The sequence below is a fragment of the Candoia aspera genome, chromosome 8, assembly GCF_035149785.1.
Source record: "Candoia aspera isolate rCanAsp1 chromosome 8, rCanAsp1.hap2, whole genome shotgun sequence".
In the NCBI taxonomy this organism is placed as follows: Eukaryota; Metazoa; Chordata; class Lepidosauria; order Squamata; family Boidae; genus Candoia; species Candoia aspera.
The window spans coordinates 18433984-18458780 of record NC_086160.1 but is presented as its reverse complement, the minus strand read 5'-3'; the positions used below and the strand labels follow the sequence as shown (position 1 = coordinate 18458780).

Below are 24797 nucleotides of genomic sequence, written 5' to 3'. Positions count from 1 at the left end.
TGACCAGACCATCTTAACATGTTTCTTTTATGTTGGTTGTTCGCTTTTGTATTCAATCCTCATTCATTTAACATCCATTCATTCTTTACTCTATTGCTTCTTGTCTTACCACATACTATTCCAAAATACCCAACTCCCACTGCATTTGACCTACTTTTATGTTTCTCCTGACATATCCGAATCTTACTTCCATATAACAAAGTGCACAGAAGCATGCTCTTTATACTCACCATTTTTGTTCCTCTCAACACATGTTCATTCATCACAACAGATCACATGCTACCCACTACATTTCTATCAGCACTGCTTGTATTAAGATTTCTCCATCCATTTTCCCATTTTTCGTATCAATCATCTGGACCCATAGCAGCCTAGATAAAACCAGTTCATACTTTCTGACATACAACCTTAACCCATTCATTCATAATTCTGTACTTTTACTTTTTTTCCTGCATGAATTTATCAATTCCAGGCAACATGAGCAGACCATATTCAGTCAGATCTGTTACATCTTTCTCTTTTGTTTTAGCTTCCTAAATACATATCTGTTTTTCTTTATGTCATTCATAAGCTCATATTTGTTACCATTTGCTTTTCTTATGTTGCAAGTTGCAATCTTCCATATGCCATGGCCATCATCAGATCCCACTTCTATTTTGTAAATATTTCTGTGGAACCATTTTTTTTAATCCAAATATGTCCCTAATTTATTTCCTTTGTCCTTAATTTACAACTAGGTTGATAGCATTACCACCAAGCTAGGAGCTGCCTAGCTCCAAAGATAGATACATTACAAATGAATTTACCAGAATTTTCTGGGTTCTGGCAGCAGGAAGTAATCTACAAAATCAGGAAATTCAGAATAGTATTTATATTATTGATCCACTGGTTTCCTCTAAGATTTTAGACAATAGTCTTTCTACTCTTTTTACAGTTGAAAGGTTACAATTTCTCTAGAGAAATCTGAGATATTAATCTGGAATTTTCTACGTAAGAGGCAAGTACTTAACCACTAAGCTATGGCATTCAGTGCACAACACTTTAATACATCCATGATACAACTGGGGGAATCAGGAAGACTTCCAGATATTCAGTCAAACTATTAGCTATTGATCTAGCTGATAAAGTTGAGAGCCTACTCAACTTTAACTCTATACAAGCAGTGTCTCAGATATGCTGTTAACTGCTGTTCTGAGTGGAATGCGATGACACCTCTAACAATTTCCAGATAAATTGCTCTGGGCAGAACTATTGCAGAGAACATAAACTGTAGCAGAGAACACGATTGGATTTAAGTGGAAATGTACAAAAGTACTAAAATAGTTTAAGAGCATGATTTCATATACATCAAGAACTGAATTACTTTAAAGATAATGAGGTTTTAATTAGGACTAGTATATTATCAATCTATAAAAGTTTTCAAAGAGAACCTCTGCTGTTATTTCAGCAATCCAAATTATGTTCTTTTTAACATGTCAGAGTGAGAAAGAGAAACCCCAAAATGCATACAGCTCAAGAATATTTTGGTAAATGGCAAATGTCACATTTTATCAAGTATCAATCTAATTCTATTAAAACACATATTCTTACATGGGATTTTGGTGGGTGTGCTTGGGAGTTACGAAGAATGAATCGGTACACACAGTGTGAATGTATTCATTTAAACATCCCTCTTGCACACGAACACAAACCACACACAACTTTCATATACAAAGCGGGTGGGAGCATGAAGCAAAGCGAGGTAGTAGCGTGGGGTTTTGTTGCTGGTGGACAACAGAATCTAATGGAAGGATGGGGGATTGCACCCATCTTTCCATTAAGGAGCCACAGAATGTCCGGTTTTCCAGCAGGTTTTGAGAGTACATCTTGAGCTGGTAACAGGTTGTCCTTCCTGTTCTCTTTCTACCCATTCTCTATCCCATTTATATGTAATACAAAATTAAACTAAAAACTAAATTGGTCAGAAAATTAAGTGCATTCATAGAACACTGTGCACTAAACAGTACTGTTTTTAACTAGTGGTGTAATCTCCACATGAATTGTCTTGCCTTGAACAACAGAGAATCTAATCTGTTTCTCTTGAACTGCCAAGCTGGGCTGTTCCAGAGAAGACTGTTATTATGCAATCCTGCTGATTCATTCACGGAGTTTAGTGGGAGGAGAGGAGACAATGAACCTTCATCATCTATTCTGTGATCTCCCATCACTTGCTCTCTTTTTTCCTTACAATAATATCAACAATATCAACAACTCAAGGCAAGAAAAACAGAATAATTTGTGTTTTCTGCCCCTAGGAGCCATCCATATTTCTCTATTTTAGTTTCATCTTTCCATTATTTTGGTCTTTAGAGATCTGTTTTACTGTAAATTATTCTGTTCCTTAATGTTAATGGGTATGAAACATGTTTATGGACATATATGTGCATGCAGAGATACTTGTGCATCTGTATGTATAATGCTGGCTTTTTCATTGATGTCAGCCAAGCTGGACCCTAAACTTGATTTATACCAGAATGTAGCATTAAAAGATTAAACTTTCATACCAATTTTTAAAAGATGAAAAGATGTCACCAGTTTTAAACGTATAATTGCTGTGTCCCTAAACTAAGCAAGAGAATCACAGATACCTCACTCTGCATCCTGACCACACAGAGCTATGAGCACTTTTTCTTCATAATGCAAGTCAGTATGATGTTCAAGTATTTTAAGCAGTATTTTAAATGTATAGGGATTTAAATCCAATGAAAAGTGAGATGTTTGAGCAATAACATTTACACATGTATTCTTGGATGCTTGGAGAACTTACATCCTCTCTTCCATGCTCCACCTAGAATTATTTCAGATTCCCCACATACACTATTTCCAGCAGCTTTGATAGATTCTGAAATGATCCAGTGATTCCATACGGCTCCAGAATAATAGGCCTCACTCTGTACATGCATATATAACTCCTACATCATCATGGAATTGTGTGCCCCCCACCTAAGACGAGCATTATTGTAAGAGAAAATAAATGTGAATTGTTTGCAGTTTCTCATTTCCTAATAGTGTGTCATCAAAGAGTGTGTCATCAGTCCAATGGCATGTAAGTGCCTAGTTCTTCCCTACTCCAGTTTCTTTTGTTCTTGGAGAGATTGTGATTGACAAGAGGTGTTAAGTGATTGAGCCAGGCAGATTTTGCTGCCAGGATGAAGACTGTTGGGATGCCCAGAAACCACGTCAAACTGAGATTATCATTGCTTCCGTTCAAGACAGGAGAGCTGCCAGCTCCATAAGAAAGCACCCTATTTAGTCTAGGTAGCTTAACATGTTCCAGTTCTCCCTTGTGCCTCACTGAATCTTCTTGTCTGGGTTCTGCTCCACAGTTGTGCTGGGATATGTCCCTGGACACCTGTCAAATATTTGCAAAACGTATAGCTTGTCTTCTGAATAAGCCTTGTGTAAAACAATACCTTTTTGCTCTGGCAAACAGAAGCAAACCAAAGTTCTCTCCAGACCTGCCTCCCACAAACTTATTATTTTTCAGTTATTAGCACTGTGCGTGAATTTTCCTCTAACTTCATCTTCCAGTCATACACACTTCTGTTTTGTGGCCCAGTACAACTTGACTCCTACCCATAGGACCTGAGCATAGGACCCAGTACAACTTGACTCCTACCCATAGGACCTGAGCATAGGACCCAGTACAACTTGACTCCTACCCATAGGACCTGAGCATAGGACCCAGTACAACTTGACTCCTACCCATAGGACCTGAGCATAGGACCCAGTACAACTTGACTCCTACCCATAGGACCTGAGCTGGATTAGCAACATCAGTGTGTTTTGAGAATCTGGGAACACAATATAGATTAATTTTTATATTCCAGAAGAAATTAAAAATATGCACGTTTGCAGAATGAGGACCAACTAGATAAACTGTGCTATGTGCGGACAGGGCCCTGGGGAGATTATCCCAGTAGGGTTGAGACTTACACACATAGATTTTATTATATTTTTATTTTTATTTTATATTTAATTGTAATGGTTTTATATTTTAATCTTGTTTTATTGTAAGCCGCCCAGAGTCCCCCCATTGGGGAGAGATGGGCGGTGAATAAATTTATAAATAAATAAAATAAAATAAAATATTTGTTTCTCCAGGCAGCAACTCTATCAAAAAACCAACTTCTCATGGTTGTTTCTCCCAGAAACAGAACTTTTTCTCTTTTCCCCTTTTTGAATTGATAACATACTATAAGTATTAAAGACTGTATTATTTTACTATCATTCCATTTCTCATTTTTCCAGCCTTCATCAACTAGTTCTATTTCTTTATAGATTTAAATTGGGTGTTTTTTACTTGTTTTTATAAGGATTTGCATGGACTTGAATATGCATGTTTCTATAGCCATTTTCCCTAATACACATTTATTTGCATTATTTTCAGGCTCTGTGCTTTTGTGCACATTTTTTATTGGAGAACTGTATTGCAAAAACTGGAGAAGTGAATTTTGAAGGATAACTCCATTTTGGTTTACAATTTGGTTCAAATATAAAAAATTCAATAAATGTCTTCCCAACCCTATTTACTGATCTTTAATACTAAAAAAAAAAACATGTATGAGTTTCCTGAGGTATACAGGAAATTGCTAAAGTCTCAGAATCTTAAGAGTTGGGGTAGCATTGCAAGTTTCAAGATTAATTTCGTTTACATAAGATAAAAGTTGCACTCAGCTAAAGGCTAAAGATCATCTGAGTAGGACGGTTTTTACAAGAAATAATGATTAAGAAGTATTAAATTATGGAGTTCTCAATTTAAGTACATGTTCCTGATTCATGTTGTTAATGGTAATAATGTTCAGGAATAATCATTTAAAGGGTGGAATATGGTTGCAAATTTCTAATGGGGCCAGATGGCATGTCAAAGAAATGACTAACAGGTCTTAAAGATGATTTACAATCATTATTCCCTAGCATGATGGTGCTCTCTGATGTGCCTATGTCTTCTTATATTCCATGTAAAAGGATCAGTTGTGTGAATAATCGCCTCCCCCACCCCAATTATGAATTGCATTAAAAGCTCACATTTCTAAGGGCTAAATAGATGTGTTTTCTGCAGTACATATATTTTTCAGTTGGGGCCAAGATCCTAGTGTAATAAACCTGCCACTCATACATGCACATGTGAAATATGAGATGGTATGTCACCTTAGAAGACTGTACCATCCCAAATGACAAATATCTGAACTTACCTTTGGATTTTCTCTAGTGGTGGTGGTGGTGGTAGTGATGTCAATGATAATGAACTGACTTTTTGGACACACTAGATCTGGTAACCAATAATATAAACATTTTTGCTAACTTGCTTACTGGCTACACAATAAGATATTAGGGTTTTTTTTAATCCATTCAGTTGAGTCCAATTCTCGGAGACTGAGTGGACAAATCCCTGCAGTTTTCTTGGCAAGATTTTTGGAAGTGATTTGCCACTGCAACTGGCCCAAGGTCACCGAGCTGGTTTTGTGCCCAAGGCAGGACTAGAACTCAGTTTCCTGATTTCTAGCCCAGTGCCTTAACCACTACACCAAACTGGCTCTCAATGTAAACATAATATTTACAATAATAAGACAAGCAGTACATTAAAATATAATTCAGTTGCACAAAGAATTTGCTATTAGCTACAAAAAAATTTTTAAAAGCAGCATCTAAAAGTGATGTAATAGGAAGTACTCTATTTTTATTTTTTACCAAGAGTAAACCTTGGGAGAAGAGCAATGACAAATCTCGATAAAATAGTTAAGAGCAGAGACATCACACTGACAACAAAGGCCCGCATAGTTAAAGCAATGGTGTTCCCTGTAGTAACATATGGCTGCGAGAGCTGGACCATAAGGAAGGCTGAGCGAAGGAAGATCGATGCTTTTGAACTGTGGTGTTGGAGGAAAATTCTGAGAGTGCCTTGGACTGCAAGAAGATCAAACCAGTCCATCCTCCAGGAAATAAAGCCAGACTGCTCACTTGAGGGAATGATATTAAAGGCAAAACTGAAATACTTTGGCCACATAATGAGAAGACAGGACACCCTGGAGAAGAGAGGTGACGGACTCGTCCCTGGGGGAGCTGGGGATGTTGACGACCGACAGGAAGCTCTGGCGTGGGCTGGTCCATGAAGTCACGAAGAGTCGGAAGCGACTAAACGAATAAACAACAACCAAGAGTAAAAGGACCAGACAAATAGCATTTGGGAGAGCTGTCCATACAGTGGAATAGATTTGGCCCCTAGTATCTGAAAGGTAAGCTAATATGCTTTCAAATGCTGATCTCAAGTCATGGGCAGGTTCATCTGGACATGGGTATTCTATCAAATAACATGGATCTAAGCAGTTTAGAATTATTACGGTCAAAATTTCCACCTTGAACAAAATCTAGAAATGCACTGGTTAAGTAGTATAACATATTTTTAACAGCTTGCTGTATTAAACTACCCTAACTCTGAAGCTGAATTTTTCCAGATTGTCTTCCACAGGCAGACCAACTTGTATTGCATTAAAATTACTTGCTTTGGATATAACTCTTGCAAGTGTGATCAAGTCTTGATCCATTTTTTCTGCATAGTGTCCAAAGCTGACAAGCCATATTAAACTGGCAAAACTGTGTTGGCCACCACTCATCTGTGCTTCTACAGATAGTGTAGTGTTGCTTCTTCACAAATAATCTTGGTGATTGAGGTACCGTTTCCATATTTGATAGAAATTAAGTAGACAGTGGTGCAGTTAGGGTAGACTTTGGTCAGAAATCCAGAGTCACATCTAGGTGAATGAACAGGATTTGCAAACATAGCATGGCAAGCTTACTATACTTTGGAATAAATGAAATAATATGCATTATTACTATTTAAGGGATGGGTGGCAATAGTTTACTGTTAAGCTTGAAGTCTAAAATTACTTAACTGTACCACAGCAATTAGAAGCCACTAAAAATATAGCTTTCTCCAATTTAGACAGCAATGCCATAAAATCTGTATTATGTTCATATTACAACAGAACCCAAAGACAAGTTTATTTTGCCATTCCTAAAGCCCAACACATTTGGTGGGTGAGCCCTCCTGTTCATGGTAGGCCACCATCTAAAAAATCTTTGCCTGATTGTGTCATTGGGTTCATTTATAACAGATTTTGAATAATATATATATACAAAAATCTGCTCCTAATTTTCACTGTGTCTGGATTTTCTCAACACCCACCCAAGCCAATGAAATATGCTTCATTTCTCTTAAAATCTCTGTTCTTTATGTAATTCTCTGCCAGCAAAATAAATGAAAAAAATAAAAAAATAAGAACCTTTTTTCAGCAAGGGTGAAAACTCTCACACATTTGTACTCCCTCCTGTCTTCTGCTCTAATAATATTATCAACCACTAGACCATGAAATTCCATAGGATCATCTTCCAGAGTGACAGGTGGCCGTACTGCTCTCAATAAATCACATCGTATAAACCCTTGTGGGATATGGACTTTTCTTTTCTTTTTTTAAAGCATAAGAGAAATTCCTCCATAATTGCCTTGGGTTTCTTTATGTGCTTAGCCTAGTTCCCACATAAGCCATGAAAGCTGTTAAATTATTTTCATATCATTTCTACTGCAGGTCTGTTTGCCTAATTCTGGCTAGCTAGTTATCATGGTATTTCTGATTGTCTCTGTGGGAAGATTAAAACAAAACAACGCTTAATACTGGGTCCATTGAATAGTTCTATAGTGGTAAAGTTAGAGTAAAAACTAAAACTGATGGCCAGTAAGGGCTGCAGGGATGTATGTGATACACTGTGACCCATTGTTCTCAAGTTATGGTTACTTGAGAAGTTTCCATTCAGAGGACTTACAATGCTCACAGATATGATATTAAACATATCTTTGGCATTCTCAGATGGTATTTCTTTTTTTATAAGAACTTTATTAAAGTTTCAGATTACAATCAAAATAGAAAATAAAGAAAAGCTTGAATAAAGAACTAAAAGAAAAAAGAAAAACTGAAAAGTGCAAGTATAGCAAGAAAAGTTAAGCATAAAGTGACTTCCAACCTTCTCCAACACAGATATAAATACACATGCAATAGCTTAATCTCTTAATGTTTATTAAACCTTAACTAATATTATTTTTATAAAAACCTGCAACTTTAATTGTCAAAACGCAAAATCAAAACTTAATTTTTTCCAGTTACAAACAAATAGTCCAAAAGCAGTTTCCAAGTAGAAACAAATCCAGTCACAGTATTTTCTCTTATCAGTGCTGTCAGTTTTGCCATCTGTGCCAATTCCATTAATTTCACTATCCATTCCTCCATTGTGGGAATTTGTATATCTTTCCATCTTTGTGCGTACAAAAGCCTTACTGCTATAAGAGGTTTGATTATTTCATATATATATATATATATATATATATACATACATACATACACACACACACATACATACACACACACACACACACACACATACACACACACACACCACATACATATAAACACATACTATATATATATATATATATATATATATATATATACATACACACACACACACACACAAATGCATACACACATATACATATGCACACAAACATGCACATATACATATTTCTATTCAAATATTTCACTGTTTTGGTTACATAATGACCATGGACACTAAATTCCCCATTTATTCCTTCTTTAAATCACACCCCGTTAAGTTTAGATATATAGATGCTAGGAGATGGCAAAAGATCCATGCAAGATTTTGTTTTGGTTTTTTGTTTTGTTTTGTTTTGTCTGTAATCTTGCTCTGTTCTTATTTCCTCAATATTATGTTACAGAAAAGATCTCAATCACTCTTCTTAGCCTAGCAGTAACACTAAGTTATCTAAGCCATGTGTATTCCTACAACCTTTTATATCCAGTTGGAAGTATAAACTGGAGAGATTCCTTGCCATCCTCCTGCCTATTTAGAACACATTTCCACATATTAAGGTTTGAGAGTCTAGCAATACTCTGGGAAGCTGAGTTCAGTCTGTTAGAAGTCGAGAACCTTTTCTCCACACACAACAGTGTTCTTGAGTTGGAACCTCCACTTTCCAGCAGAGATACTCATTGCTCATGAACCCAGAAGGATGAAGAGGCCCTGATCAATCAGTTCTAAAGTTGGCAGATGTTCTCCACTCTATATCAAATTCAGCATTTGACTGAACATGAAAAGAGCTATGGAGGGGATATAGCCATGCACAGTAAACACATCCTCAATTGCTAGTTGCCTCCTAGATCTCTTCATGCTTACTATGAAGGGTTCTGAAAGTGCTTTCAGTGCAACAGGCTTACAAAGAGCCAGTGATAAAGAGATATCCCTTACTAGCGTTCCCAGTCATGACAGCTGATGCCTAAAGACCTGAAAAAAAAAAACAGGTGCACGGAGCCATTGGGTGGCAGGATTTTCATGTTTGCTACAGTATACTCACATTCTCTTCTTATCTTAGTTCAACTTAGTAATGCTGTAATATTAAATAGCATTTGTTGAAACAGAATTTGTCTAAGTTACTGTTCCGGAAAGCGTTTAAGGTCAGAGCTAAGATCAAACATGTTTTACTTAGAAACAGACCATCCTTGTGAGGGCTAACGCTTCTCATCCATCACAGAGATTCTATTGAGATTCATTCATTTACACAACAGCAGGGTTTTTTTTTTCCTACAAGTCATTTGTTCAGCTAATGTTTATCTTGGAAATCCTTTTGCCACCACAAGCACATCAATAAAGTTCTAAAATCTGCCAAAGTTAATTACAAGAATATAAAAATGCACTGGTATCTTAAGGGCTGCAAATTGAAATCTCATGTTTCCTTCTTTCTTTGGCAACTGTTGAAATAGACATATCTATAAATATGATTTTATTGTAAAGTCTTACATTTTTATTATAGAGCCTCAGGAGTACTTATATGTGGTTGAGATAAGACTGGAATAATTTGGGCTAGTTCCACTTCCTTTTGAATGAATATCTGTCTTGAGACCTGAGCTGGCGGTTTCATGTTATTAAAATATATCTGTAATTTGTAATGTCATTGAATTACATCTGCTTTATATTTAATATTAATTCACTGTAGGAAGGGGCAAGGATAACTCACCAATAATTTATGCACAGTACTTCAGTGTATGTCTTAAACATGACACAACTGAAAACATGATCCCAACTTTGCTGCTTTATTCTCAGATGGAGGATATGGCCAGGAAATGCTATCTTTGATGTACTGATTGGACATACCCTTAAGAAATGCAAGCTTACTCACTGTAATACACATTCTAGTAAAGTCAGGATATCATGCACTCACTGCGACCTAAATTAGAGCTCATCTTCAGGCCCTCCTAACCATGGCATAAGCATTTCTTCCTAACCAGTTTTAAATGATATATTTTTGTGATGTGACCTTTGTCTCATCTTCAGCCCACAGCTAAAGCAGCTTTACACTGTACAGGTATTAGCTGTTCCAGATTTAGAGTATTTTTCCTGACACAAGTTTTGCCCTGGAGACAACCTCGCACACTTCATTTACAATGTAGTTAATGATGGCTGTTGGCCATTTTAGGTTGCTGTGGGCATGCTCCCTCCCTTCCAGTTGCTAAACATTGCCATCCATGACAATTTGGCTGAAGCTACAGAAGAGACCAGATATCTGGCTTCCACAGAGGCATCTGCCCATGTAATGCTTGATTGGTACTTTCCAAAGCATATTTTCAAGCCCATATCCATGTACACACACACACACACAGAGAGGTTCAGATTTGGTGCTCTTTTGAAAGAGTGTTGGACCTGTGTTTCAAAACAGGACTAGCGTCCTTTTGAGAGGATGTAGTCTGTGCTGCACAGAAAGGCTATTTATTTATTTTCTCCATTTAAATATTGTTGCTGTTCACTTTGGACTATTGGTGGTTGACAAATATATAAATCTTTAAACTTAAGATAGATGGTAAATAAAATGTCCATAATAAGTTCAGAAAAAAACAATACCAATAACTAGTAATGGAACACAGACAACTTAATCATTCTCAAATAACATTATCTCAAATTACAAATGCTGTTTGATGTGACTGCCTTACAGTTTTCTACTGCTTCTGCCAACAACAGGTTTTATATGAGGATCGTTTTTACTGTTTTTATTACTGGTGCTGTTTTGCCTACTCGACAGGCTACTTTCAGGTGCAACCATCCTTCTCTTTCATCCCACACCCAGCTGACAGGTCATAGGATAGATGCAGAGGAGGCCACAGGATGAAGCAGGAGGGACCTTTTTCAACACACCTCCACAGTAGCAACCTGTTAGTTGGGCAATTTGGCAAGTGGCTAAATTCACCTTTCAGAGCACCAACCAACATTCACCAAGCTCTGCCTCATCATTCATTAAGCAGAGTGACTGATGGTGGGGTTTTTTGCCTGCAGTTGATGCTTGGTGGGAGGGACTTGGAAGCCAAGAGGATCCACAAATTATTTTCCATAATTTGCCCCACATTAAAACTGTATGGACAGCACTATGTTCCTGGCTTGTTACAGAGTCAGAAGGGGGCACAGCTCTCAGAGCACCAGATTTAATGCCATCCTACTTTTCAGTTAGCTTTGAGAGGTTATACTTTAAGATGGCTATCTGGACGTGCCTGTACAAAAGTGTTCAGGAAATACAAAATATCTGAGATCCAAGAGGATGCAACCTATGTTACTGACTCTCAGCAGCTGGAGAGTATTATGGGGGTCTGTGAGGAGGAGGTAAATAACAAAATGAGTGACATTGTGATCCAAGCTCTATCCCTTTAATAGATGCATTCTGATGCTGCACACATGTTCATAAGGGCAGAATTTATGTCACAACATTCATTTTGTCATTCTGATGAAAATGTTGGATTCTGGTGAGTATTTATAATCCCAGTTTCCAAATAATTGCATGTTCAGAGTGTGGTCATAGGCACAACTCAAAGTATTAATTTTAATCTTTAGACTTCTAGACTATCAGACCTGTGGTTGTTTTGAGGAATGCGTCTACCTTTCTCTCTGATGGCTTAAGATCACTGGGAAGGCCTTTGTTTAGTCCCTAAGAACTGCTGTAAATGGCTGCGCATATTCCAGCTGCAGCATCTCTCTCCTTGAGCATTGTACTAAGGCTAACGCAAAGCCTCCTTTTTTGGAAGGCTATAGTGGCAAGTATAGTTCTATTGTTCATATTTCTATTTTAAGATTGGTTTTCATGCTTTGTACTTTTGTTTTACAGTGTGTTTTGTTCTTGTTTTTATTACCATGTTTCATCAGTTTTATTTAATGTTTTGAGTATAGAAAGCCACTTAATGGTCCTGTTTGACAAGCAGATAAGAGACTAAGAGACTGCCTTTGCTCTAAGACTGAGGCTGCTTCTTTGGACAAGACTTCTTAAACTGCTCCTTAGCAGGCAAAGCCTCCTGAGATACAGCTTTGTTTAGCATAGTAATGTCTTGTCATAAAGCCTGTGCCTGCATACTTTCTGAATGTCACATGCAGTAGTTCAAAGCACTGGAAAGGTGGCCTTAATTAGACTAAAAGTTTTAATTAATTAAATTGTTAGATTTAGTCAAGAATTAACTAAAGCTTTAGATAGTTGATTAAACACCCTTTTAAAAAAATCCTGAGGTTGTACAGCTGGTTGATATTCAAAGAATCCTGGTTTGCTTTTGGGGAATATTTCTGCGTTGTTTTTGCTGCAAGGAATGTAAACTAAACTCAACTCTCTGTGGTAGAAGGAAAGTCTATAAATCTAGAGGGTGCAACCCTTGGCCCATGGATCATCTATGAGGTACATCTCTGGCTAGTTGATCTTACAGTCCCTACGGACAATTGTGTGTCACCACTTTCCTCACCCAGCAAGGCTTGTGGGGAAAATGTTCAGAAAGAAAAGAAGACTGAGGACATCAGCTGTGAGAAAGCAAAAACAGGCAACTCTGGGGTCACTGAGTTCCTGAGGAAATTAGACCAGGAAATGACAAAAAAGGAGGGGATATTGGATGGATTTTTTCCTTTTACCTCTCCCTGGACTTACAGTAGCAACAATCACAATGAGGATGGCAGTATGGTGCCTCTGACGAATGTTTGAAGGAGATGAGGAGATCTCTTTGGGACAAAGCATTCTGGGAATCTAAGGGGATTCCCTTTTTGTAAATTTTTGAGGGATGAGTGTATGAATGTTGCAGGTATTCCAAAATCTGACCTATTTGCTTGAACTAAACAATATTTGCCCACAAATTGCTCTAGTGCTATAAAAATTTTTCACAACAAAAGGGGCAGCAGGTAATTCTAAAGGGTGAAGATTTTCTTGGTTTTTACAGAAAAGGAAGGCTTTAGACTGATACAGATGCAGACTGCCCTTTAAATGCATGCATTTTCACCTAAGACTTCTGCATTGGTCCAGGATCAATTCCATAACTGGCTCTTTCTATGCTACCATCTATGTTCAGCAACAGAGCAGATTAATTTCTGGTTCAGCTGTGGTACATCCAAAACTACAACAACACTTATTTTTCTGTTTGTAATGATGAAAATATGCAGAGCATGTTGATGGTCTGTTTTCCCAGTGGTGGGAACTCTTGCTTCACTCCACCTCCCAGCTGCTGGACTTCAGCTGGTGTAACATTCCATGCACAGGTCTCTAGAGGAAAAGGGTATCTTGATGGCTTCCCAGGTCCCCCTTCAAAGCAGCTACTTAATTTTTTAATTATTATTTTGATACACATCCAGACAAGTGCATGCCACCCTGCTGATTCTCGTTTAAGACATTGGATTGATCCAAGCTGTTTTGACTCTTTGACACACATCCTTCCAACTAACCATTCAGCAGGCACAATAGCCCAGGTGAAGGGAACTTAAGTGAAATAGGCAAGTTATTTTCTCTTCCTTTTCAATAAGAGACTAGCTAGTTGGCTGCTGATTTAGGGTTTTTTCAAGCTACTTCTGCATGAATTTGGTACGTGTGTGCATGTATACTAGCAATTCAATGCTTGCAAGAAGTTTTTAAATGGAAGGGTAACTCGGTGACTTGATGACTATCTCTTTAGAGCAACTGCTCATATTTATTTATTTGCACACAACCAGACAAATGCACATACTATGTCCTGGTAAATATAGATATAAAAATAAAATTAGAGTCTCCCTTGATCTGAATTTGCAGCAGCTGTAGTATAGGGAAGGAACCAGCAGACTCAGTCAAGCCACACGAAACTCAGGTAGTGATCTTGATTGTATCATTTGGGATTAAAAGTTCAGCTGGTGGTCAATTTAAATCCCATTACTGTGAGGGGGGGGAGGGAGACTAATTCTGGAGTGAATGGAAGGAGATAATTCAAACAACTCTGGCACAAACAATGAACGGCCATCACTCCTAGATGCCACACGCAGTGCCTGACCCATGCAGTCTCTTCACAAAATAATGTGGGGCTCCCCTTGCAGATTAAAGGGAAGGCTTTTTAATCATTTTTTTCCTCTTATTTATGTGTTTTGGAATCTTATGACCTGGGAGTAATTAGGTGAGAATTCCTTTATGTTACAGTACATTCTAAACTTTCCCTCTTTGTTGCTGAGCACGTAGGAGGAAGTGAGAGCTATTAAGGGCATCTCTATTCGAATTAGCAATTCCTGCCCCTTGAATACTGTACTGCTTAAAATTTTTATTTGCTATGTATTCCAATTCTTTCCCATTCAGGCCTGTACAGCCTCTAGGCACTGGGAAAGCACCTTGGTAAAACAGCGTTTAGGGAAGAGGAAGCTGGGCTAAAAGAAAGGACCAGCTCTAAACCAGCACTAAATTCACCTCAGCCAGACTAATGTAGTGTATCCCATTATAATTCTCTGCAAGTCACTATGGCAGTGTTTCTCAACCTTGGCAACTGTAGGACTTGGGGCAGGCAGGAGAATAGTCATACTTGGGGTTGGCTAGTACCTTGAAGTGCCCCTCCTATACAATGACTGAATGAGACCATAGCCATCTGGATTTTATTATATTTGGTAACTCTGTGAAATTATTTATAATGTGTTTTATATTGAAATTTTATTATATATTTATTGTTTTATATTGTAAACCGCCCAGAGTTTACAATATAAAACATGGCTGGCTGGGGAATTCTGGGAGTTGAAGTCCACACATCTTAAAGTTGTCAAGGTTGAGAAACACTGCAGTACGGTAATCAGCTCCATCTTCATTACTGCCTTTGGCATCCCAGACCCCCTTTGACAGTAGCATCTGTGACAGGAAGTCCCTGATCCTACTTCAATCCAGTAATCAATGGTTTCTCCTGCCAGCCAGCAATGTCTCTACCAACCAACACACCACAAAGAACAAAATTTAGCCATCCCTGTTCCCTATGAGCCTACTCCAATTAGGATCTCACAGGGTCATGGACATGTGTTGGTTTTGTCTTCACAACAAAAGAAAGTCATTTGATACTTCCTTCTTCTAGGATTTTTTTCAATTTCCTAGTCTACAGCTCTGGGATTTGGTTGGGACTTGGTTGGTGGTCTCCATCCACTGTAACTATATACAAGCCTGGGTTGTTGAAATCAGCCTGGGTTAGTTAGGTCAGAGTTTCTCAACCAGGGTTCCATGGAACCCTAGGGTTCCTCGAGATGTCACTAGGGGGTCCCTGGGAGACGATGATTTATTTAAAAAATTATTTCAAATTTGGGCAACTTCACATTAAAGAGGTAAGTGTCATTCTTTATTTTTAGTTTAAGAACACTTTTAATGCGTATATACAGGCCTACCCATGAAACGAATATAATAATTTTGTAACTTCTGGCCTAGTTTTGAGCCTGAATGTGCAGGGGTTCCCTGAGGCCTGAAAAATATTTCAAGGGTCCCTCCAGGGTCAAAAGGTTGAGAAAGGCTGAGCTGGGTGCTATCATTTGCTTCGATTCACATGGAGGGGAAAAGAATAATAATTTATTTCCTTTTGGGGTGAAGGGACTTTTTGTTGCTCCAGAACTTGTACTACATTGGCCAGAGCAGTGATTAAATAGTTTTTACACTCTCCTTTTGGTGAGCTGTAGAAAGGACACATAGTGTTCTCTGCATCCTAAGGTTGCAGCAGTTAAGACTTGTCACACAGTTCACTTCAAAATGGTTTAAAGTGATTGACGAATAGAAAACATATCACGTAGAAGTGCCCCAAATCAAAGTAACTTCATATCCTATATCTTGTGAACCAGTTAACTATATTGGTTCACCCTTTTTTTATATAGATAACTGTTTATTGGTGGTATAAATGCCAGTAGATATTTCCTGTTTGTCCTTTTAAAAAAAGTTGTCCATTCCTTCTAATGTGTTCATTTTTGTTAAAATGTTAGTTGACCTTACATTCTGATCCTTGACTCAAAACTGTATCTCTCTTAAATGATTATTATACAGGCAAATTATTGTTTTTGAAATGATAGGCAGTGTTGCTAATTGCAGTGTGGTAGTAAATTTCATTAGGAAACAACTAAAAGTAGGTGTTTAGTTTAATGACATATCTAGTACTTTGGTTTTGTTTTTCTGATCATATTAACAGTATGAAACAGAAAAACAATCTGGAAGTGTACTGTTCAATCATGTGGAAGGTATTAGAATTGTTCTTTTGTTTCATCAAGTGTAAGGAGTTTGGAATAATCCGAAGCTACATTAGACCCATCTGGTTGTGCAGGAAAATCCCATTTAATTGCTCTTTTGCCAAAAATGTTATATCACTTCCTGGGAATGCAATTAATTTAAAACACATGGAAAGCACTGAAGAAGGTCCACAGTGAATTCAAATATATTTTTTAGATGCAATTTTTCATAAGTAACAGTAAGGCGTGTTATCCTACAGGGCTGAGAATTAACAAATTATGTCAGCACCTCACCCCTGAACCTTAAGTCATATGGGGCTTGTCAGAAGAAGTCAACAATACTTTCTTGTTTCTTACTATCCTTTTTTTTTTTTTTTAAAGTTACACTGGAATTTTTTTATGGATACTTGTCTTTAAGTAGAATTAGAAAAGTAATGATTAAAACTTTTTAATTATTTACCTTACTATAAATATTTGTATTTTTAATATTTGCATACTTGACTGAAGTTTTCTCTTCCCTTGGTTTTGTTTAAATAATATATTTTTGTTCTTGTATATTTTGTACATTTCTGAAATAAGGAAGGAGTGAATAATGTCATCTATAGCATGCAAATGTATTTACAGATATTTCCATTTATGCAGATGAGGATCCCTGCCTCATCCAACTACTACTGTTGCTACCACCAATGCTATTACTACTTCATTCTCTTCCTCTTCCTTCTGCTTCCTCTCTTCTTATTTCAGTTCATATGCCAGAAAATAAAGTGGTAGTCTCTAGCATCAGCGTGAGTTACAAAAATGTTAAGGAAGAATTGAGGCAATCATACAATTATAATTAAAGAGTAAAGTACATTTTATTTCAGCAAAAATGTGTGGCATTTAATGATAAATCAGGAGGAAAAGTCTTAAAATAAGAAAAACATAGAAAATACAGATTTTCTGTTTCTTGGTACAATTCAAGGTGGTGGTTGTCACTTTAAAGCCCTTCATAGCTTGCGACTGGGTTACTTATGGAACGGTCTCTCCCCAGTCATCTCTACCCATCCTACATGATCCATCAGGAGAGGCATGGTCCAGGTACTGCTGGCTAAGGAATGTTTATTGGTGGGGGCCCGAAGGACAGCCTTTTCTGCCATGGCACCTGCCCTTTGGAACATCAGCCCCTTTGAGATTACATTAGTCCCATCCTGCTGGCCTTCCATAAGGCCCTGTAAACAAGTGAAGTTTGAATTTCCTCTTCCAATTCAAGTGATAAGAATATTGCAAAACTGCAGTGTAATCCAACAGTAGTTTCTTAAACTGGCTTTATTTCCAGCCAATTTTAGCACAGGAGACAAGAGCTTAGGGCTGTTGTGCATAAAAGCCCTAAGCACGTTCTCTTGACCTTCCATCCTCCAGTTATGTTGACTACGGTTCTCCTAATTCCCCATAGACTTGAATTATGGGAGATATGTACTGTATCTGGAAGGCCTGAAGAATAGGAATACTAGTCAAAGCTATTGAGTGGTAAGTAGCAGCAAATGTTGGGTATGTAGGGACCCCGTTTATCAGAAGCTGCAGAGGAAGCAAATTTTGAAGTTAAAAAAATAATACCAGTTAAACACATTTTAAAATTAGAATCTTTAAAATAAGCTAACCTAATTGGATCTAAGGTTATCTCCTAAATTGTGTACCACCAATGTCTATGAATGTTTTAACCTCTTCATTCTTAAATTTAATGTTACACTCTCTTAGTTCAAGCTGCATTACTTGTCTGGATTCTAGGAAACTATATGCATTTACTGCAGAGAGATTTCATTGTTATACAGAATCTTAGCTATGATAGGAAAATGATTTCTAAAGCTCAATAACTTTTTAAAAAGATGATAAATAAGGAGGGAGAAAATATGACAATTTTCTTTCTTTCTTTTTTCAGGCTATGCCAGTTATTACAGAAAAGGCGAAGGCTGGTGAGTGAATGATGGCATATTTGTTTTGCTCTTCCCCTTCAACTGATTCTGTGGAATAGTACCTTATATATCCCTAAAGAAAGAAGCAGCCTTGAAGTACAATTTCAGCAGAATGTGCAAATTATGAACTTAGCAAATATTAAGTGCTTGCTGCTAATAATCTGCATTTTCATTCCACTGCAGAAAAAAGTGGTATATATTGGTAAAGATTTCTCCAATGTTTATAGGTCAGTTCTGGTAAAAAATAAGTTTGGCCTGAGGCAATATGGCCAACGATCAGTCAGAAAGACAAGATCTGATATAATAGGCTGGGATCTTGCTTTCTTAACCCTCAGTAACAAAGAAATAATTGTCTTCTGGATCATTCTGTTGTTGGTTCTTTTGTCTAGAAAACATGTAATAGCAATTTGGAACACACATGCAGACAGCTGAATAGCTTCTGATGAATCAGTGTGCATTCTGCACATAGTTGGAAATTACATTTTAAAGCCTCTCCGTTACTATAAAACATCCTAACTTCTCTCTTTCACTAAGAACTTACTGAAAGATTATTATGATGTGTGGTGTTTAAAAAATTGTCCAGTCTGGTAGATTGCTGCTTTATAACATTTTTTCTCACTTCAGATAAACTATGATTTTGCACTATGATTTTGCTACTTTGGTAAAGTGTTGATTGTGCTGAAGAAGGAGTAAAACTATATTTTTAGTTCTACTCTCTGAATACTTTTTCTTTCTAACATCTGTGGACTGAGCACAGAGGTTTGCAAAGGAAGTTCCACTTGCATATATGAGATCCCTGCAATCAGAACATCTGACTGGAATGTCCACATTGTGTGTGCACTCACATACATAAACTCACACGTATTCATGGAGATGCAATAATAAACAGTTGCATCAGAGGGAAATGAGAGAGCAATATTCAGAAACTACACACTGTGACAACTACCTTATTAACTGGTTGACTGATTATGTGCCATCAAGGTTTGTTTTCAACCCCTAGTGACCACATAAATAGGTTTTCTTCATGATGATCTGTCCCTAACCTGGTCTTTCAGGTCTTCCAATGGTGCACTCATCACCACTGTAACTGAGTCCATCCACCCTGCTGCTGGTCATCCTCCTCTTCTCTTACCTTCCACCTTTCCCAGGATTAGAGCCTTTTCCAGAGAGCTTAATCTTCGCATAATATGACTGAAGTACTATAATTTGAACCTGGTCATTTGTGCCTTGAGTAAGAACTCCGGGTTGATTTGTTCAATGATCCATCTGTTTGTTTTCCTGGCTGTCCACTATTAATTATTAATATTAAAATTATTAATTAATTAACTGTTGCCATTCAAAAATTAATCACTGCAGATAACACAACCATCTTTGCATCATTTCTGTAACATGGTATCATATCCTGAATACACGTCTGCCAGATCCTTTCCTGGTGTCTCTATCTTCCCACTCTCTTTACCTGAGTCCAAGGTAAAATAACCCTTTCCAAGGCAGGTAATAAAGATACCACCACCTCTGCCAAGTGTAGAAAAGCCCTTCCTTTTCCCTGTTACTCTAGAATCTGAATAGCATAGAACAGAAGATCACCCTATCCTAGGGCTAAGCATTTAAGTGAATGGGTCCAGTTTTACTCTTTTAACCAGGTGATCTGGCTTAAGTACTTTTGGAGCATGCAGTGCTAATACAAATTTAACACTGGAGTAACCATAAATGAATAACTGAAACAATTTAAAGATCAATAAATGCAGCAAGGTAATTTCTTGATGCGTACCATAGCTGAACTGAGTTATAGCAGTCTTAGGTCTATGTACAGAAGCTAGCAATCATTCATCAGAAAACAGATATGCAAGTAGAGGTCCAGAAAATGTAATCAAAGATAAACTATGCAACTGAGCAAAAACACTGGGAAAAAAGAATAAAACCCTTCTGATGTTCCTGCCTATACTTTCCCTGATATCTTTATCCTACTGATTCCAGTTCTCCCAGGGTTTTTGGGCAGAAGGCCTGAGTGAGGGCCATCAGATCTGGGCTGCAAAATCCAGGAAACTAGATAGAAACAAAGAAGTACAGAAAAATATATCCTATTTGCTGCTATCTAATGTAATGGCTATCTGGGTGCTTGCAGCCCAGATCTAGTATTCCCTCTTTTTATTGTTTTAATATACAGAGCTGGGAGGAGAAAAGAAGAGAAAGGAAAAGGAAAAGCACACTAAGAAAAGAAACGTAATGTTCAATTTCATAAATCACTGAGCCTAGTTTTTGAACACATTGTCAAATTTTGACCACAGAGCATTTTATTGATTTCTTTTTATTACATCTAACAGCCAATTCATAAATGGAAAGCATATATATATATTAGTTATCTAAGATGGTAAATTTGAAGTCCCATGATGTTTCCATCATTGAAAACTAATCTTTCTTGCTGTTCTCACTTCCATACTAGATGAATCCACATTTCTTCATATAGTTCCTTTTGGTATATAATTCCAAATTACCTACCTGAGTCCCAGGCCCAGTGAGTAAATTAAATCCTGTGTTGCTACTGTCAGGACTTGCATCTACTTGCAATTGGGAAAAAGAAACTTCTAGCTGCGACTCTCAGTCTCTCACCTCCTGCCTCTCCTTGGAAGAAGAGAGTAGCTTTATAGTTATAAAATACTTAGACTTACCAATAAGCCTGTCTGGCCCAATATATGCTAGACTCTCATTTATCCAGTGAAGTAGATGTTGTTTATTCGTTTAGTCGCTTCCGACTCTTCGTGACTTCATGGACCAGCCCACGCCAGAGCTTCCTGTCGGTCGTCAACACCCCCAGCTCCCCCAGGGACGAGTCCGTCACCTCTAGAATATCATCCATCCATCTTGCCCTTGGTCGGCCCCTCTTCCTTTTGCCTTCCACTCTCCCTAGCATCAGCATCTTCTCCAGGGTGTCCTGTCTTCTCATTATGTGGCCAAAGTATTTCAGTTTTGCCTTTAATATCATTCCCTCAAGTGAGCAGTCTGGCTTTATTTCCTGGAGGATGGACTGGTTGGATCTTCTTGCAGTCCAAGGCACTCTCAGAATTTTCCTCCAACACCACAGTTCAAAAGCATCGATCTTCCTTCGCTCAGCCTTCCTTATGGTCCAGCTCTCACAGCCATATGTTACTACAGGGAACACCATTGCTTTAACTATGCGGGCCTTTGTTGTCAGTGTGATGTCTCTGCTCTTAACTATTTTATCAAGATTTGTCATTGCTCTTCTCCCAAGGATTAAGCGTCTTCTGATTTCCTGACTGCAGTCAGCATCTGCAGTAATCTTTGCACCTAGGAATACAAAGTCTTTCACTGCTTCTACATTTTCTCCCTCTATTTGCCAGTTATCAATCAAGCTGGTTGCCATAATCTTGGTTTTTTTGAGGTTTAGCTGCAAGCCAGCTTTTGCACTTTCTTCTTTCACCTTCATCATAAGGCTCCTCAGTTCCTCTTCGCTTTCAGCCATCAAAGTGGTATCATCTGCATATCTGAGATTGTTAATGTTTCTTCCAGAGATTTTAACTCCAGCCTTGGATTCCTCAAGCCCAGCTTGTCGCATGATGTGTTCTGCATACAAGTTGAATAGGTAGGGTGAGAGTATACAGCCCTGCCGTACTCCTTTCCCAATCTTAAACCAGTTCGTTGTTCCGTGGTCTGTTCTTACTGTTGCTACTTGGTCGTTATACAGATTCTTCAGGAGGCAGACAAGATGACTTGGTATCCCCATACCGCTAAGAACTTGCCACAATTTGTTATGGTCCACACAGTCAAAGGCTTTAGAATAGTCAATAAAACAGAAATAGATGTTTTTCTGAAACTCCCTGGCTTTTTCCATTATCCAGCGGATATTGGCAATTTGGTCTCTAGTTCCTCTGCCTTTTCTAAACCCAGCTTGTACATCTGGCAATTCTCGCTCCATGAATTGCTGAAGTCTACCTTGCAGGATCTTGAGCATTACCTTACTGGCATGTGAAATGAGTGCCACTGTTCGATAGTTTGAACATTCTTTAGTGTTTCCCTTTTTTGGTATGGGGATATAAGTTGATTTTTTCCAATCTGATAGCCATTCTTGTGTTTTCCAAATTTGCTGGCATATAGCATGCATTACCTTGACAGCATCATCTTGCAAGATTTTGAACAGTTCAGCTGGGATGCCGTCGTCTCCTGCTGCCTTGTTATTAGCAATGCTTCTTAAGGCCCATTCAACCTCACTCTTCAGGATGTCTGGCTCTAGCTCACTGACCACACCATCAAACCTATCCCCGATATTGTTATCCTTCCTATACAGGTCTTCTGTATATTCTTGCCACCTTTTCTTGATCTCTTCTGCTTCTGTTAGGTCCTTGCCATCTTTGTTTTTGATCATACCCATTTTTGCCTGGAATTTACCTCCAATGTTTCTAATTTTCTGGAAGAGGTCTCTTGTCCTTCCTAGTCTATTGTCTTCTTCCACTTCCGCGCATTGCTTGTTTAAAAATAATTCCTTATCTCTTCTGGCTAACCTCTGGAATTTTGCATTTAATTGGGCATATCTCCCCCTATCACTGTTGCCTTTTGCTTTCCTTCTTTCTTGGGCTACTTCTAGTGTCTCAGCAGACAGACATTTTGCCTTCTTGGTTTTCTCTTTCTTTGGGATGTATTTTGTTGCCGCCTCCTGAACAATGCTGCCAACTTCTGTCCATAATTCTTCCGGGACCCTATCTACTAAGTCCAGTCCCTTAAATCGATTCCTCACCTCCACTGCATATTCCTTAGGAATATTAGTGAGCTCATATCTAGCTGATCTGTGGGTCTTCCGTAATCTCTTTAGTCTGATCCTAAATTGTGCAAGAAGAAGTTCGTGATCTGAACTACAGTCAGCTCCAGGCCTTGTTTTTACCGACTGTACAGATGTCCGCCACCTTTGGCTGCAAAGGATGTAATCAATCTGATTTCGGTGTTGTCCATCTGGTGAAGTCCATGTATAAAGCCGTCTCTTAGGTTGTTGGAAGAGAGTGTTTGTTATGCAGAGCGAATTGTCTTGGCAAAATTCTATCAGCCTATGTCCTGCTTCATTTTGTTCTCCCAGGCCATACTTTCCTGTAATTCGAGGTGTCATTTGACTGCCCACCTTAGCATTCCAGTCTCCTGTGATGAAAATAACATCTCTTTTAGGCGTGTTGTCCAGTAGGTGCTGCAGATCCTCATAGAACTGCTCTACTTCAGCTTCTTCAGCATTTGTGGTTGGGGCGTATATTTGGATCACTGTGATGTTAGATGGCTTGCCCTGAATTCGAATTGAGATCATTCTGTCGTTTTTTGGGTTGTATCCAAGCACTGCTTTAGCCACTTTACTATTAATTATGAAGGCTACTCCATTTCTTCTGTGGTCCTCTTGTCCACAGTAGTAGATCTGGTGGTCATTTGATGTGAAGTGGCCCATTCCAGTCCATTTCAGTTCACTGACGCCCAGGATGTCTATCTTTAATCTTGACATCTCACCAATAACCACATCCAATTTGCCCTGGCTCATAGATCTTACATTCCAGGTTCCAATGGTGTGTTGATCCTTAGAACATCGGATTCGCCGTTCACCACCAGCACCGTCGGCCGCTAGCCGTCCTTTCGGCTTTGAGCTAGCTGCGTCATCACGTCTGGGGCTAGTTGAGCTCATCCTCTGTTCCTCCCCAGTAGCATTTTGACCATCTTCCGACCTGGGGGTCTCATCTTCCGATGGTATACCGACATATCTCTGGTTGTACTGATCCATTTAGTTTTCACGGCAAGAATACTGGGGTGGGTTGCCATTACCTTCCCCAGGGATCACATTTAGTCTGACCTCTCTGTCATGACCCTCCCGTCTTGGGTGGCCCTTCACGGTTTAGCTCATGGCATCATTGAGGTGCTCAAGCTCCAGCACCACGACAAGGTAACGATCCTTTGCTGAAGAGTGAAGTAGATGGTAGGTCACAAAAGTTATGCCAGAACCAATTTGTTAGCCTTTAAGATACCATGACATCCTTCCTCGTTAGGTTGTCATGATTTCATTGATTATAGGTTACTTAACTTCAGTGAACTCTAGATTTAACAACTTTGCTGTTCAAACCATTAATAGAATTTAATTTCTGGATAAAATGTAATGTTATCTGTGCTGGAATCTGCCTTTGAATGTGATTTCCTTCCAATGGCCACTCAATATTTGACATTAGTCTTCAGTCAGCTCTGAAATCTTGAACTAGGAATTTTCTGTGGCACCTTTGATTTGGA

General features: G+C 38.3%; 1 protein-coding gene across 1 annotated transcript in view; it reads left to right on the top strand.

Annotated features, from left to right (window-relative positions):
• The window catches only part of DLC1 (DLC1 Rho GTPase activating protein), a 283634-nt gene that overhangs the window by 94209 nt on the left and 164628 nt on the right, over nt 1-24797 (top strand). The window contains exon 5 of the mRNA XM_063310381.1: nt 18503-18536. Within this exon, the coding sequence (XP_063166451.1) occupies nt 18503-18536 (34 nt within the window). The remainder of the gene's footprint in view (nt 1-18502; nt 18537-24797) is intronic.